At 27.2% G+C, this 16,393-nt stretch overlaps 1 protein-coding gene across 7 annotated transcripts; it reads left to right on the forward strand.

The window, feature by feature from the left end:
• Positions 1 to 522: 522 nt before the first annotated feature.
• Positions 523 to 12,808, forward strand: LOC107450884 (solute carrier family 66 member 2). 7 transcript variants are annotated; one of them, XM_043039030.3, is made up of 6 exons: positions 523 to 622; positions 1,861 to 2,114; positions 3,739 to 3,875; positions 7,754 to 7,813; positions 8,916 to 9,132; positions 12,091 to 12,808. In XM_043039030.3, exons 2-6 carry the CDS (start codon positions 1,897 to 1,899, stop codon positions 12,290 to 12,292), a joined length of 834 nt encoding a protein of 277 aa, XP_042894964.2. In that variant the 5' UTR covers positions 523 to 622; positions 1,861 to 1,896; the 3' UTR covers positions 12,293 to 12,808. The 7 variants fall into 7 exon arrangements, with proteins under 7 accessions (XP_042894964.2, XP_071043030.1, XP_042894961.2 ...); XM_043039027.3 differs by having other exon boundaries at positions 578 to 644; XM_016066811.4 differs by having other exon boundaries at positions 592 to 743.
• Positions 12,809 to 16,393: the final 3,585 nt, after the last annotated feature.

Consider the following 16,393-nt stretch of genomic DNA (forward strand, 5'->3'; position numbering starts at 1 on the left):
ATAGCCTACGTCACAGGTTGTGTTGTTCCTACTAAATTTAACCCATGAACGGCATTTTCTGCGAGCCTAACTTCAAGCCACAAATAAACAAACGAAGTGTTCGATCGTTTAAATAGCTGCTCGCCAGATTTTATTGCATTATAAAGAAAAGTTATTGAAACTAAATACAACTAAATAAACAACAACAACTAAAACAAATAACAACAACTACTAATAACAATAACTAAATAAACAACAACTAAATTCCATTCGTTTAGCATTGCATCATATGTTGTTCCTACTAAATCGAAGTAGTTGTGTTTTTTTCATATTATACCCGATTGTTCATTTCAGTGGGCAGGAGGTGGAGCCTCTCAGTAACTGAAAAATAATCTTCAGTTTGAGTTTGTCTAATGCATGACGCAATGACTCAGAAGTATACTTATCTTTTGAATCTAAGGTTCAATCACCACTGATACTAAACAAATCCAGATCCAGAAGAAAATCCAGATCAGGAATCAGTGCCTCTGTCCTGTCCTTGCTCGATCCAGGATCAAAGGGAATGGAATTCGGATGAAAATTCTGAGACTTTAATCGGGGCAGAATTAGGCAGACTAAAACGTTTATAGCGAATAAAAAAAGTGTAAATAAATAATAAATTTTTGGTAAACTTTCTGTGTACTTACTTTGATGTTTTATAAGATTTTCATCTGAGGAACGATTCGATTGTTAACTATAAATTGTATTGAGAGAGAGTATTGTCTGTAAGATTATTAAATTGTTCTAAAAACTCGTAGAACTGAATAGTATAAATTATTTATTATCTTATCTCTAACATCTGTTACATATTTATTTACATTTCAAAATAATAATTTGTGTTATTTTTTAGATCCTGTCAAAATAAATTTCAAATCTCATTGAATAATTTATAGAATTTAAAAGATGTTCTGTAAAATAAAACAAGTCGTTCATGTGTCACTGTCACTAAAAACGATGTTCTTATCTTACTTAAATATTCGAATCCACCTGGGCTAGCTTTAATTTAAAAGACCTTTAAACATTGTCTTTTTTTTTTTAAATTTGTTATTTGTTGATAAGTCAGAAACATTGAAAATTTATTAATTAATAAGGAATATCTATTATTTTAATTGCAATCATCTTTGTTTTTTTTGTTGTGGTTCAGTTCTGTTTTATCACTATCAGGCAATTCCACCATGAAAGAATATAATTTTTCAGACAAAAGCCTTTAAATCAGTTTTAAAAAAATTCGAGTAGTTCTAATAATTTTTGTTAAAATAAGTCTTTGTGTCCACTTACTCCAATTTTTAGAAATTTAAAATATTACAGTACAACAAAATATTCTGTAACAATCTGTTACAGATGTAACACATAATATGTTATGTCTGTCTTTAATTTTTAAAATATTTTAAATTTCTATAAGTTTCTAAAAATTGGAGTAAGTGTAAATAACTCAGAGACTTATTTTTACAGAAATTATTAGAACTGCTTAATTTTTGAAACTGAGCTGAAAATACAACATTTGCAAATGCGCGAATTATTCTAATTATAAATTTGAGAAACAGTTTGGTTTTCTTTATCAACTATTTAAAATAATTCTCTGAATAAGATTTGGTTACTCTGATAATAAAACTTCGTAGTGTCCAACTTTGTACTTAATTACAGATTGTTATTAGAGATGTTTAAATGTTAACTGATGAAAATCGGCTAACTGTTACTTTGGAACTGTTGTAAATATTGCCAAGAAGCACAGTTTTTAACGTATGACAAATGTTTGTTGTTACATGTATATACATCTTTATATTCAACATAATTTCTTCCTTAGCTGCCTTTTTTATTATTAAATACCAATATCTTTTCCAGGTAATGTGATTGTGTGGCCTTAAAGAAACTAAAACCATGCCTACAGAATGGCCCTTAGATACATCTCAAACTTTGGAATTACTGAGTTTGAAAAATATTTTCAGCTGGTTTTCTTCCGGTGCCATGATAATTGGTGGTATTGTGCCTTATATTCCTCAATATAGAGAAATAAGAAAAACAGACAATGCTGATGGATTTTCCACTTATGTTTGTTTAGTTTTGTTAATAGCTAACACCTTGAGAATCATATTTTGGTATGAAATGTTCTTTAACTCTTGGATATTTTCTGTGATTCCATTAAACATATATCAAATACAGTAGGGAACCAATTATCCGGAACGATCGGGACCATCGCTATTCCGGATAACTGACTTTTCCGGTTTTCTGAATCGTTACAAAAAGCCGTTTTTTTTATTGTTAAACCCAACTAAAAAAATTTTTTTGGAAATAATCTTAAAAAGAAGAAAAAAAGATGAAGTAATACACTAATGATTATTTCAAAAATGATGGTAAGGTAAACATCTTTCAAAAAAGAAAGAAAAATCCTAAAATGTTACGAGGAAAAAAAAAAATTTTTTTTAAAAATGGAGAGAAAATTTATCGAATTTCGTTCCGGTTTCTTGGTTTTCCGGTTTTCTGATTTCCGGATAACGGGTTCTGTACTGTATTTCACATTAAATTTTTTTTTTTTTTTTTTTTTGCATGTCTATTACACACTGGTTGGAAAAACATTATTTTTGCACTTAACCATAAGCACTTTATTATAAACATGGATAACTACAAATATTTATGTTTTTTTTTTTTTAATTTGTGACTTCTAACTACTATTTAAATTTAATCCCTACTTTTATAAGGACAATATTGTCAGAAGAAATTAATTTATACCCATGTTCAAAAGGGTTTTGCATAAAAAAAATTAAAACTGCTTATTTAAACATGAGGAATTATTAAGAAATACTTATTCGTGTTTACATGAACCAGTTTGTTATTCTAAACCATTTTTACGAATTCGTTCTTTTAAGCTTTAACTTTCTATGCCTTTCTTGACAGCAATTACTTATTTAAGAAATGTTATTAAATTGTTAAATATTCACAATTTTGTTAAGTGTTTAATGATCTTTTATTTTCTCTTAGAAATAATAAAAAATTACAGAGAAATTATGTTTCCTTCCATTGAAATATCATCAATATTTCTTAAGTGTACATTTGCATTTGAAGTTGTGGTCACAGTCATTAATTAGCTATTTTGCATAAAGACTGGTTTATATATTAGTAATACGTAATTCTGAACATGTATTTTTTATTAACTTTCAGCCAAAGAGGTATTCTCATTGTGTACATTGACAGGTCCGCTAAGATTTGTACCAATCACATTAGAAAAATTTGTTGCATTTGTTTCATTAAACGTAGTTACCAAGAATCTCTACTAACTTTTGTATTTTCATACTGCACTGCAAAATGCAGTGGCTATAGAAATTTTGCTACTTGTAGCACATTATTTCCAACTACTGCTATTACCTTTTCATTAATGTGTGCTATATGCAGGTGTAAAAAAAAAAAACAATTTAGTCACTGGTAACCAGACCAATAGACACCTGTTCACATTGAATATAGCAATAAATGATACCTCAACAATTGTTACTGGAGCACTAGAGGCATTCTTGGTTCATAGACTTTTCTGTCAACAACCCTCTTCTTTTTTCTTTTCTTTCATGTTATTTTTTATATTGTTTTCATTTTGTGATGCAGTAGTCATTAGAAATTTTAAAAAATAATACTCTAAAAAACTTCTACATACAATATCATAAATTGTGTGTATGGGATAAATATTTATTTTTCTAATTACTGAATTGACTGTGATTTTTTTCTTATTTTTAGGTTTGGACATCCTTTTGAGATTCCTTTGCTTTTGCAGAGTATCATAATGAATATAGCTATGTTAGCTATGATACAGCTCTGTGTTCAAGTAAGAAACAAAACTGTAATAGTTCCTACAAAGAATCGAATTTTCTCAGGTATAGATATCATTATTTTTTATTCATTGATTGTTCATTCATTTGTATTGTTATCTATCAGACCTTCTATAATTATGCAATTGCTGTAGTTTCTGAATAGCATCTGATTTTTATAAGAAAAACTACTCTTTTGACATACAAGATACAATTTTTAAGGAATAACAAGTCTGTTACAAATAAGGTTTAAAACATTAGCATAAAGAGCAGATATTAATAGATAAATGTTAATTGTTTTGAAATATGCTATTCACCAATAATTATTTTATTTAACTAAGTTTTATTCAAATCTATTTTATTAGTATATAATAATATTATTGGTATATAATAATAAAATCTGTTTAAATACATTTTTAAATGGTGAAAGTGTTTATTAATATAGGACACTTATTATTGTACATTTAATTGAAGATGGATGAGATGACATATTTAATGAAACAAATAATAACTTAATGATGTACTTTATTCGGTGAGTTATCTTAATCTAATAGTTACATCATCAGCCAACTATGGCCAAGCACCTAGCCCTATTTTTAGGCCTCTATCTTTTAATGGCCGTAGTAGGAATGCCACCTAATTCTGATCTTGATCAGATGACGTGGACAGCACCTGAGCTGGTACCCTTTTCTTAAAACTTCTACAACAATACCAACGAGAGGATTTTTAGCCAGTTCTCCAAGCATGTGAGCAATGCTTTAACCAACTGTGCCTAAACTAGCTGTTGCATTGGTTAGTCTACATTTTAAAGTGCGTGGGATCTGGTGTATAAAAAATTGTTGCAGAAATATTTTGAAAGGCACTAACCTATACAATAAGTTTTCAAACCTCACAACCTAGCCTAGTTGTCAAGACCAATGAGCCAAAAGATCTTATGCAGATTGAATTGATATAGGCCTTTCTGGGAAAAGTTTGAAACCATGTTATTGTTGCTGTAATGCACAAGCTATTATAATCCATCAGTAAAAATTGTAATTTTTATAATCAATGGCAATTTAAAAAACTTTTATTTTAAAGTTGCCAGAGTTACTGGGACACAATTTCTGTAAAAAGTATTTTTTTTTAAATCTATATATGGATTTATAAATAGCTGTTAACCCATCATCAATATAATTATCATCAATCAAAAACTTGATAAACACTTAATCTCCTTTATTAGAATTTAGATAAAATTCAACTGCACATAAACTGTATTCCAACAGCTAAGAAGATAATATTATTGTTCAACATTTTTAGGCTTAATTTTTCATAATACATCACAATTGAATATTTTCTATATTTAATTTTATTAACAGGGATCAATCTAGAATTTCTTTAATCAATCGAATATATCAGAATAGAATCAATCGAATCTAGAGCAATCTTTTGAGGTTCCTATTTTTGAAATTTTGTGAAAACTATATAATTTTGTGGAAGTTCTATCTGTAAAAAACTAAGGCCCTATTTCTATGAAATGTTTATTTTTGAATATTTCAATGAAATGTATCTGAAGTTTGTTGTCTCGTTCTTTAAGTTTTTATGATCCATTTAAATGTGTTTTATTTAGTCATCTCACAAAATTGCATATTTTTATGTATCGGTAAATTAATTTTTGACTTGTAAGAAAGCAAATGAAATAATATAGTAATCATCTTCTTCTTCATAAGCCTGTTGAAGGCCTTGACTGCCTCCATCACATACTTCCGGTTGTCTTTCAGCATGGGATCCTTCAGGTTTTTTGAATGTCAAAATCTTCTTCACTGATTGTCTATTAAGCTTCTCCAAACAGGGACTATCCATCTGGTGGTATCTATCACTACAGATGACTTGCATTATTTATAGTTGTCTGGGTGTAGTTTATAGTGTCTTTTCCAAGGTGTGTCACTACTGGGAGATTTAAAATTCTCTCAGAGCGCCTCAGTTCTATAATATTTATCTTCAGTAAAATATTTATTATGTACACTTTATATGTATGTAAGAGAATGAAACAAGCTCTATAGAATTAAGTAATGAGAATATAATTTGTAGCCTTCCATCGATCGACAATGCCAATTGTGCTGATCAACCAGTGCCGGATTACCCATTAGGCCAGACTAGGCCATGGCCTGGGGCCCCCAATGATTAGGGGCCTCCTTAAAAGGGATTTTTTGAAAATAAATTTTAAAAAATTAAGAAAAATAATGATTTTTTAAAAAAAAATCAATTTCAAATATATATTAATAAAATACGATAATTTTTTTATATAATGTTAGTCATATTTATTCATTACTTATTAAACTTTAATTTATTATTATTTATTTTTATTTTAAACATGCTTTCTTAAATAAAAGGATATATAAATACTTTTATATTTGAATAAATAAAAAATATACGAGAAAAAAAATTAATCTAAGGGCCCCAAAATTTTGAATGGCCTAGGGCCCCCGCGTACGCTTAATCCGGCTCTGTGATCAACGAACCTTACTAGCCAAAAAATTTTCTTTCAATTTAGGGGTTTTATTTACACCTGTTTTGGTGAACGTACAATCTGCCTCTAGGGAACAGGGTTATCAAATGCATCGTCACATTGCATAATTTTTCATCATGGTTTCAGATTTGCATATAGTTTTATATCAGATGTAATCGTAATAGTTTACTTTTTGTTAAGGAGTTTTGACATTGACATGATGGAAATTATGTAAGAGTTTAGATAGAGCTGTTACTTGTATTTGAGTGCTAATGTTTATTGTAAAATTTTTGCTTCTAATTGCTAATTATTGTTGTCATTTTTCAGACATTATCATGTTTAGTTAATGTGTTTTCTCTTGATGTTTACCCTGTTTTTTTTTCTTTCTTTTTTCCACTGTGTGATTTTAATCAATAAAATCATAATTGAATTATCATAAGTGTCTAATATCTTGATTTATGTACAATTATATTGGCCTCCGGCAATCGGGCTTACTCCTCACAATTAGCAGGTTTGTGATGTTTTATTTTCATGCTTTTAAATAAAGCATGTGGCAAGCCAAAGAGTCCCATTTTATAGTGCATCAAGTCAAATTTCAGTGGCCTAGAACCAGCAGACCTTCATTAATTCCGAGCCCTTACTTTTTATGTTTCTTTTTTGATAGAATTATTTAATTAAATATTTAAATAACTAGAAGAGCAAGAAATTTTCATAAATTCAATAGTTTTTTACAACTTGTAATTAAAAGCCACTCTATTTCAAATTTAATTCTAAAAAGAGTATTAATAATATTTAAGAAATTATAAATAAAGAGAAATTACAATCCACACTCAAAGGTATAACTACTTGCATTACTTCTATCTTTTTATTTTTGAATGATATTTGCTCTTTAGATATTTTTGCAACTGCTAAAAAACCTCGCTTTTCACAGGTGTAATGTTTCATTTAGGATAGGATAATCAAATCTTACATTCAAAACCTGAATTAACTACTTTATTAAATTTACTTTATTGACTCTAATTTTGAATACCAATAGCTATTAAAGGATTATTATCATATTTGAAGTCATGGACTTGTTAAGGCATACCTCATCACACTTTACGGCACTTTGAGTATCCTTGCTTTATAAAAAAATGGTTTTGTGAATGAATCATTTTCAAAGTTTAAAATCATGGTTCATGTAAGAATTTTGTAATTTTGTGAAAGGTCTCCTCTTTTAAAACTGAATTTTGTGATTTTTTTTCTGTTTGAGTTTTTAATTTTTGTGAAGGGTTCTTTAAACTCAATTTTTTTCTAGATTAACCCTTGGTGAGTATCAAAATATTTTGAGTTGTATGCACTTTTCTATTTCTAAGAAAATTTTCACTTTTTGTAATAAATAGTAAACTAATTTTATTCATGTCTAAAAATAAAATTCTTTCTTTCACTCTACTCTCATAACAATTTCTTTCATGAACAGAAAAGGAGGAGGAAGGTAAACCAGAAGTTTCACCTAACCGCACTCCTCGCTCTTATTGGGGTAGGTCTATTCTTTCTTTTAACACCACCCACCCTAACCTTTCTTTATTTATATCCTATCCCTCTTGATTATTACTTTTTTTTTTAAATTTTATTTACTGATTATGAAAAAACAATTTAATTTAATGTCTTCTTTATAAAAAGATATGGAATTCCTTTTTAAGGGCATTTCGAAAAAATATATTCTTAAGAATTGATTTTTTACATAAAATTTTTATAACTTATTTATAAGTGCAGGAAACTTGTTTATTTATTACGAGACCTAACCTTAAGAGATCTCTTGTTTAGAAAGAAAATTTTAATTGATCTTTAAACCATGTTATTGCAAGCATAAATAAAGCAGAACAATGTAAGCATGTTATAAAATATATTTCTCAACGTTTTGCCATGAATCACATGAATAAGGTATAAATTTTAATAAGGTATAAGATGTGTTTTTATGCAAACTATTGAAAAGAGCCATATTTATTATTGCTGACAATGTGATATTTTCTTGACCAATTGTTGTAAAACAGCAAATTTAACAATGATAGGGAGGGAACAATTACCCCCCCCCCCCCATCCTGCAACAAGTTTTCCAATTTTTTAGACTAAAAATACCCAAATCTTTCAGCAGGTGTTAGAGATAATTATGCATTTTGAACATTGAGTAGTTGCAAATGTTTAATCACAAAAAAAAGGAAAAATGAACTCTAATATTATTTTAATCAGCATGAACAAAACATTATAAAAGTATTTTTTTTTTATTAATTTTTTTAAATTTATTTTTGAGTGTCATAGCTTTTATTTTTTATATTGTGTGTTAATTGATTTAACAAGCACACTGAATTGCATCCTTCCTTTCTTTCGTGTTATAAACAAACAAAAAGTAGTTTGAACAAAAAGTAGATTTTTGCGATTTTTTCAGAGGAAAATTCAGTTGATACTATCTCTTTTTTATTTTTAAATCTAGCTTCAAAGTAGTTTTTGCAATTTGTCAGGAAAAAAAATTTTGGTTTATTTAATTAATTATTATATTATGGTTTTATAAAATCAATAATTGGTATATGATTGTAATTATTAACAGTTTAAAAATGGATTTAAAAAACATTATATTTTTCTAGATCTTGATGCAAAATATTTTTGGGAATGGACTGATTTCTTGAGTTATGTTGAATTCCTAGCTACATTTACTGCAATCATGGGAATATTTATGTATATTTGCATGGACATTATCTTTATTGTTGAACTCATTGGTTTTTTAGCTGTTTTCATTGAGGCTATGTTAGGTGCTCCACAGTTTTATAGAAATCTGAGAAAAAAATCCACCTTAGGAATGAGGTTAGTTTTTAGAACAAAAATTTGAAATATACTGTTTGCTCTTTTTAAATAATTCATAACTTATAAGTGATATGTTATTGTTAACACTTACATAATTTTTCTTTTGAAACATTCGTGCTGATTTAGATGCATGCATGTTTAGTAAAATTACTTTTAAAATGCTATTCTACAAAGAATAAAGTAATAATTCAAAAATAAAATTAATTTTTATCTTAATAAAATATAGCTTTTATTTGGTGCTTATTACTGTTTATTTAATATTTTTTCATAAATAAAATTAATAACTTGATGAAAATGTTATAAATTCACCATAAAAATTAACATTCTTATGACATTATTGTAAATTTTTATAATTTAATTTCATAAATTCTTAAAATTTAAAAAGTTTTGAATAAATTTGTTATTTGTACATAAAAATTTGAAATGGGAAAACATTATCCTACGAGAGTATTGAGTTACCATGCTGAACCTGAGGCTGGTGAAACAAAAGTGGACTACCAAGATTTTTCAAATTATTCACCAGATACATAATTTTTTTTATATAAATCACGCAAATTTTGGCTAGGATTTTAAATTTGTTTGATTTATAATCATTAATTAATTGCAATAATATTTATTAATCAACCAAATTTTGCTGTTCGTCTGCAGCTGGTGGGAATCACTGCCCTTTGAGTTGTTTGCCGTGCTCACAGACTTCCTCTGATCACCTGAACAATTTGTGGTATTTAAATTTGTATGTGACTTGGAGACCTTAAGTACAATTTCTTGAGCTCTTGTGTGGCTTGTAGCTGTGCAACAGTGTCACACATATCTTCGAATACAATCACGTGGGGCAGGCCATGATGGTTCAGGGGATAAAGCGTTCACTTCCCAATGAAGTGGTCTTTGTTCAAATCCCAGCTGTGCTTAGTTCATATGAATTCTGCTCCCATCTCACACAGACCACAGTGCTGATATAAAATAGCCTTAGTTGTAGACACAGCATCGATCTTGCCGTCTGGTAAACTGTGGGAGGTTTACTCAGTACAGCAAATGTGGGCTAGTTCCATCAGAAGTCCTCTAAGAAGGCTAGTTTGTCCTAATGCTTGATCCAGGAGTTCTCTTTTCTGGGTTGGGTTCAAAATAGTTATAATTAGAGTTGAAATATGATAGTCGTAAACTGGGTCAGCTGTCATCGCCTACTATAAAATAAAGTAATTGGGTGGGACATGGTTTAGAAATGTTTTTTACTAGCAATAAAACATTCTGTAGATATCTAAATCAATGCAATATTTAGCAAGTTAATATTAAGTGTAAACTAAACTCAGTGGCACGACAGCCCATAGAGAGCATGCTACTGTGCCCATCTCAGTTTTCTTGACCTTGGGCTCTGGGGTGTAGGAGCAGATGTTTCGGTCAGGTGGTCAGCCGAATGCGGAACCCCTAGTGTTTAATTCCCAAGCATGCTTGGTACTCATTTATCGACCCACTGAAGGGATGAAAGGCTGAGTTAACCTTGCCCGGCCCAGAATATTAAGTGTAACTATGATAAATTCTATGATTTAAAAAATGAAACTCAAATTAATCTTATTGTTATTTACAAAAGACAAACTCTGAAATAGGAGAATGTTAAAGTTTGAAAAGTTTAGCTAAAAATATGCAATATTACTCTAGTATGTATTCTTAGGTATATAATGTATGTATAATTTCATTATTAAATGAAATACTTCACATCTAATTCAATAGAACCTCAAATGTAAGAAAAATTACAGAAAAAAAATCATTCTGACCTCTTTGAGATCTTCATCTAGCAAAACTAATACTGAACATCATTAATTAAGTTGTAAATCAGGACTTTCCCTATAAAATGAATAATACAAGAAATTTACTTTTATAAAAAATAATTTTGATAGTATTTTACTGTCTGGTGATACGTGTAAAATTGATGGCAGAAGAAAAAAAGAAATTATTGTGTTGAATTGAGGTTTCAGTTGAAACATATTACTATAATCAATATTATTAATGCATTGGAACTGATTAACTTTATTTTATTACTCTTTTAAAAGTAATGTATTAGCATCATAAATATAATTTTACTACAACAATAAAATTGCACTTTATAAAATAAAAAAAAATTTACATTCGATTTTACTTTATTTTACCCAGTGATAAGATTTCCCGCGCACACAATTCCAACTTTTTTTTTATATTTTGAAAAATATCAGATTAATATCTTATCCCTTTATACACTTTTTTAGTTTAAAAATCCATTAATTGACAATGATTCATCAAAATTAACTTAAAATACTTTGTTAATCAAAATTAATTTAAATTGATTGATTTATTAATGATCGATCAAAAGTATCTTAAAATCCATTGATTGATAATTATTAATCAAAATGAACTTACCATTGATTGATCATCACTGATTCATCAAAATTAATTGAAACTAATTGATAATGATTTATTGAAGTGAATTTAAAATCCATTGATTGATGATGATTGAAATGTAATTATATTAAGGGTATTAGAGTGTAATTCATTAATTTATTTTTGTAAAGATATAAGTTTTATTATTTAAAACTGAGGTTTTTATGGCTATATTTGCTATACTTCATGCTTTATTAATTATTTTGTTTTAACTTTCTTAATCATTTTTTAAACATGTTCCTTTGATTTTTTTTTCCAATTTTTTTTTCCGATTTTTCTTCTTTATTACTGTTTTATATGACATTGAAACACATGTTCGTAAAATATGTTTTGTTTTTCGTATAGTTTCAATATATTGTAAAAAAATATGAAAGCATAAATAACTTACTTATTAGTTGTCTAGGATTTATATATAATTTAAAACATATTTGAAAAATTTAAATTTCATAAAGCAAAAATATTTTTAACATGTTAACTTTTTCTAAAAATTTTTCATTTATTGATTTTAATATTTTTCCCATCATATATCTATTTTTCATTTTTTCCCAGCAAGAAAATGGTAGGCTTCTGGACGATTGGAGATGTATTTAAAACATCATATTTTTATATCCGAGAAGCTCCTTTTCAGTTTTGGTTGTGTGGTATTCTACAAATTGGTATTGATATTTTAATTGTACTTCAAATTCTATTTTATCGAGTAACTCCTAGTCCTGTAAAACTTCTCTTAAAAGGAGAGACTCATACAAACTGATATTTTGTTTTAATTTATGCAAAACCAAAGATTTTTCTGTATTCAGTTTTGGAAAAATATAATTTTTTATGCAAATTTAAAAATGACGTAAGTCATGCCCGAGATTTTCAAATATATATTATTTTTTTTTGTAAAATTTTAGATGTAATAGTATACTGCATTTGAAACTTTAAATTTCAGGTATAAATTATTTTTGCAAATATCTTTTTTAAATTATTTTTGGAATAATGTGTATATTTGTTATTTTCCTTTTTTCCGTACTAATTCTGTCTTCCTTTCTGTTCTTTGGAAAAATATGAACACATTAAAATGTTTTATTTTTAAATGAATTTCGTTGTAAGCTTAATATTTATGAACAATAAAAACTTCAAAACTAATTTTTTTTTTAATTTGAAAAGTGATTTTTATAGTTTTTGTTAGAACTATGCATTGTACACTGATGCAGAGTACACTGTACATTGTACACTGATGCAGAGTACACTGATTAAATTTTTAAAAAAAGAAAGAAAAAGAAAATCCAGAGCTTCCAAAGAATTATCTTGAAATTTTACTTAATCAATGTATTCATGGTAGAAAATTTAAAATTTCAAGATGGAACTGGTTCTATATAAACTTGAAGCAACCACATGACCAAAGTTAATATGAATTATATAAACTACCAAAAATAGCTGATGAAGTGCTATCAAAATTGCTTAATATTGTTAATTACTTATCTTCATATTTTTCTAAGAATACAAAATAATAAAAAGCATTGTTTCATAAAAATGATTTCACGTTTGGTGTAATTTACTAAATTTTAAAATATGTAATCTGATATATTACCCTAAAAGCTCTTTTTTGTGAAAATATTGGTTATTCCATTACTTTAAATTATTATTTTCTATTGTATTTATTTATTATATCTTATTATTATTACATTCTATAATTTATTTCTTGGTTACATTTATTACTTTAGAGGAGATTTACTTTTTTTTCTTCATTGATTAACATTGACTTTTAGGCATATATTTGTAAGTTTTGCATATACTTAAGAGTTCAAGGTTCGTTTCTCAAATGCTTTTATATATATTAATTTTATATTTCGATTATTATTTAAAGAGTAATGAATATAGAGTATCTATTCAATTATAAGACTATAGTACTATTAACTAAGGTAATAATAACCCAACATTTAAAAAGTAGGGTTATTACTAAACACTAAAAGTATAAATATATGCTTGTATATTAAAATGATTTAATTACACCAAAACAAAGCATTGGTTTAAAAACCCAATGTTATACTAAGACTTCTAATGTATTTCATAATCCTAAAAATGAATTAAAATTCGAAAAATTTTCATTAATGTGTCTGCGAGAAATGATTAAGTGCAATGAATCTAATCAAAACGCTATTAATATGCAATTTACTATTTATACTAAATAAAAGTTTATGTAGAGCAGAGATGCACAACCAATTTCAGATAGCTAGATCTTTGGATAGTAAAAGCTAGAAAATACTACGTTGGGGACCAACATGTTTTAGATATGTAATTGTAAAAATACAGAGTGTATGTATTTAGATTTTATTTCAAAGTAATATGAAGGACTTATAACTGCATAACGAATGTTATGCATGAAGGACTGCATAACTAATTTATTTATTTGAGTGCATAGCAAAAAAATTTAAATAAATAATCAAATATATATAATGCTAATAAAACTAAACAAATGCAGTAACAAGATTACAATGCAAGTTATTAGGACAAATTTATAGGTATACAAAACAAGAAATTTTTGATTTATCTCTTCACTTTTGGAATTTTTTTTTTTTTTAATTTATTTGCTCTAAATCATATGAAGTTACATTTCACAGTAAATGCATTGCTATAAATAAAATTTGCATAAGGAAATTAATGCAATCTGATATTCAGAGAAAAGCTAAATTAGATCAGTAACTTATTGTTACAGAGCCAGCTGGAAAAAAAAGTTTATCACCAACTTTTTTTTAAATATCTTTTTATTAATCTTTACCAGTTCTGAGGCCACTTTTGGCTTAAGGGCCATAGGTTGTGCATCTCTGATGCTGACATAATGTTGTTAATGTCATTTTTTGACAGATTAATAATATATTGATATTTTTTCATTAATATTCAATTTAAAAAAATGCTTGGGCAACACCTGTAAAAGTTTAATTTAGTCATGTATTTTGTAAACTAACATGCCTGGCGAGCATATAAAAGTTTTTTCAAGCCCTGGTTGCCTACTATATTAGTCCACATCTTGCCTTCTACCACCTTCAATAGCGATTTTTTTTTTATGATAGCCTCACTGAGCTAATAAAAGATTTTAAAAAATTGAGAAAAGCAAGGCTGTTAGTCTTTATTTTCCAATTTGAAATTTTAAAATGAAAAAAGGATATATAATAGTTTGGTATAAAATTTCAATGTCACAAGTCATAACTAATTGATTGAATTAATGTTCACTAGCATTAAATCAATTGCTTATTGTTATCAAAATATTCTCACAAAAATACAGTGTTTTAAGACTGACACCTTGCTATACTTTGGTAAATTTCTATAAACTATAATATGTTACATATTAATTTCATTTTTTAATTAAAATATTGTATCAGCCAACACATTCAATTATCTTTCATTTTACATACTAGTAGTTTGATTAGCTACTTTTAACCCTTAAAAAATTTTAACACAATTTTATTTACATCTTTTACCTTTATATAGAATTGGAAAAGATACATTTCGATATAAGTTAATTGTGCAAAGAGATTTGCATTAATTGTTCATCAAAAAATATTTATTGTGCTTTTTCTTGCCAAATAAAATATGATAGTTCAATTAAAAACATTTCTCAAGTATGACAATCTTAAACTTTTAGACATTTCATTTTTTTTTCTGTAACACTCTTATCTACTTTTTTTTTTCTTATTCCATTTTAAAAAAAAAAATGCTATAATTCAACTTTTAAATGTAACATCCTCCAAACTTTTGGAAATATTTAGCCCTGATGGCAAGACACTAACAATAACAAATGTAACTTTAACTGAATCTACCAATTCTCTTATTTTAAACTGAAATTATACATATCCGAAGATAATTTTGAATACTAAGGAACTATTTTTTATGCTTAATGTGAATTTTACATGTCAAGATAAAATTTAGGACTTGCCTTTTAACCTGAAACTTGTACTAAATCTACTGAGACTTAATTTTATTAGGAAATGTTCCTTTCTACATATTTTTAATGTTGTATTATAGGTGTGAGGAATATTTTTGTAATTTAGATTGTTTGCCCATAAATATTTTACAAGTTAGTTGTATTCAACTAGAATCAGAGATTTTACGTTCTATATTCTTTTCTTAAATGTTTAAATACTACATTAATATTTTTAATAAAAACGAATATAAATATTAGGCTCCCCTAAAACGTCCAACAATTTGAAATATCAATTTACAAAGAAAGGTAGGGGATAGAAATGTACAGTCCACTGTGTTCTGCTTAGGAAACTAGGTTTATTCTCACCAAGTTTAAAATTTACAGATAGTGCTACTAAATGTTTTTTGCTGCATGCTAGAACATTTCACCTAAAATACTTGCACCCGTTAAGTTTATTCTAAGATTGCACAACGCTTTTGTGGCAAATGGTGATTGTTTTGAAAATGTTGTTTTACCATAAAAGCCAATGTTAAAACTTCCAAATAACTTATTATAGTATTTTAAATAGCATAAAAGTTTTGATGCTACACTTTAGCATTTGATATTTAGAACAAATTTACTATTTTCATGTCCATTTCTCTGTATTAATAATATTCATTAAGGATGATGCACAATGTAAAATCAAAACTTGTTAGCTACTTTAACTGCTGTAATATTCACCCTATGAATTATGGGAATGGGGAATTATTTTTAAAATTATATCATAAGGATATGGCTTTTTTTTAAAAATTATACAGATCTAGATTCTAGAAAAAAAACTAAGAGAAAAAAATTCAATTTGAAAATAAAAATAACGCTTTTCATTTTCTTTCATGCTCTAATTAAAAATTTTTAGCTATTACAATGATGATTTTATACAAAGCAACTTTATATCCATATTCAACATCA

The sequence above is a fragment of the Parasteatoda tepidariorum genome, chromosome 3 (genome assembly GCF_982258835.1).
Source record: "Parasteatoda tepidariorum strain Cologne lab strain chromosome 3, Ptep-v5.0, whole genome shotgun sequence".
NCBI classification, from domain to species: Eukaryota; Metazoa; Arthropoda; class Arachnida; order Araneae; family Theridiidae; genus Parasteatoda; species Parasteatoda tepidariorum.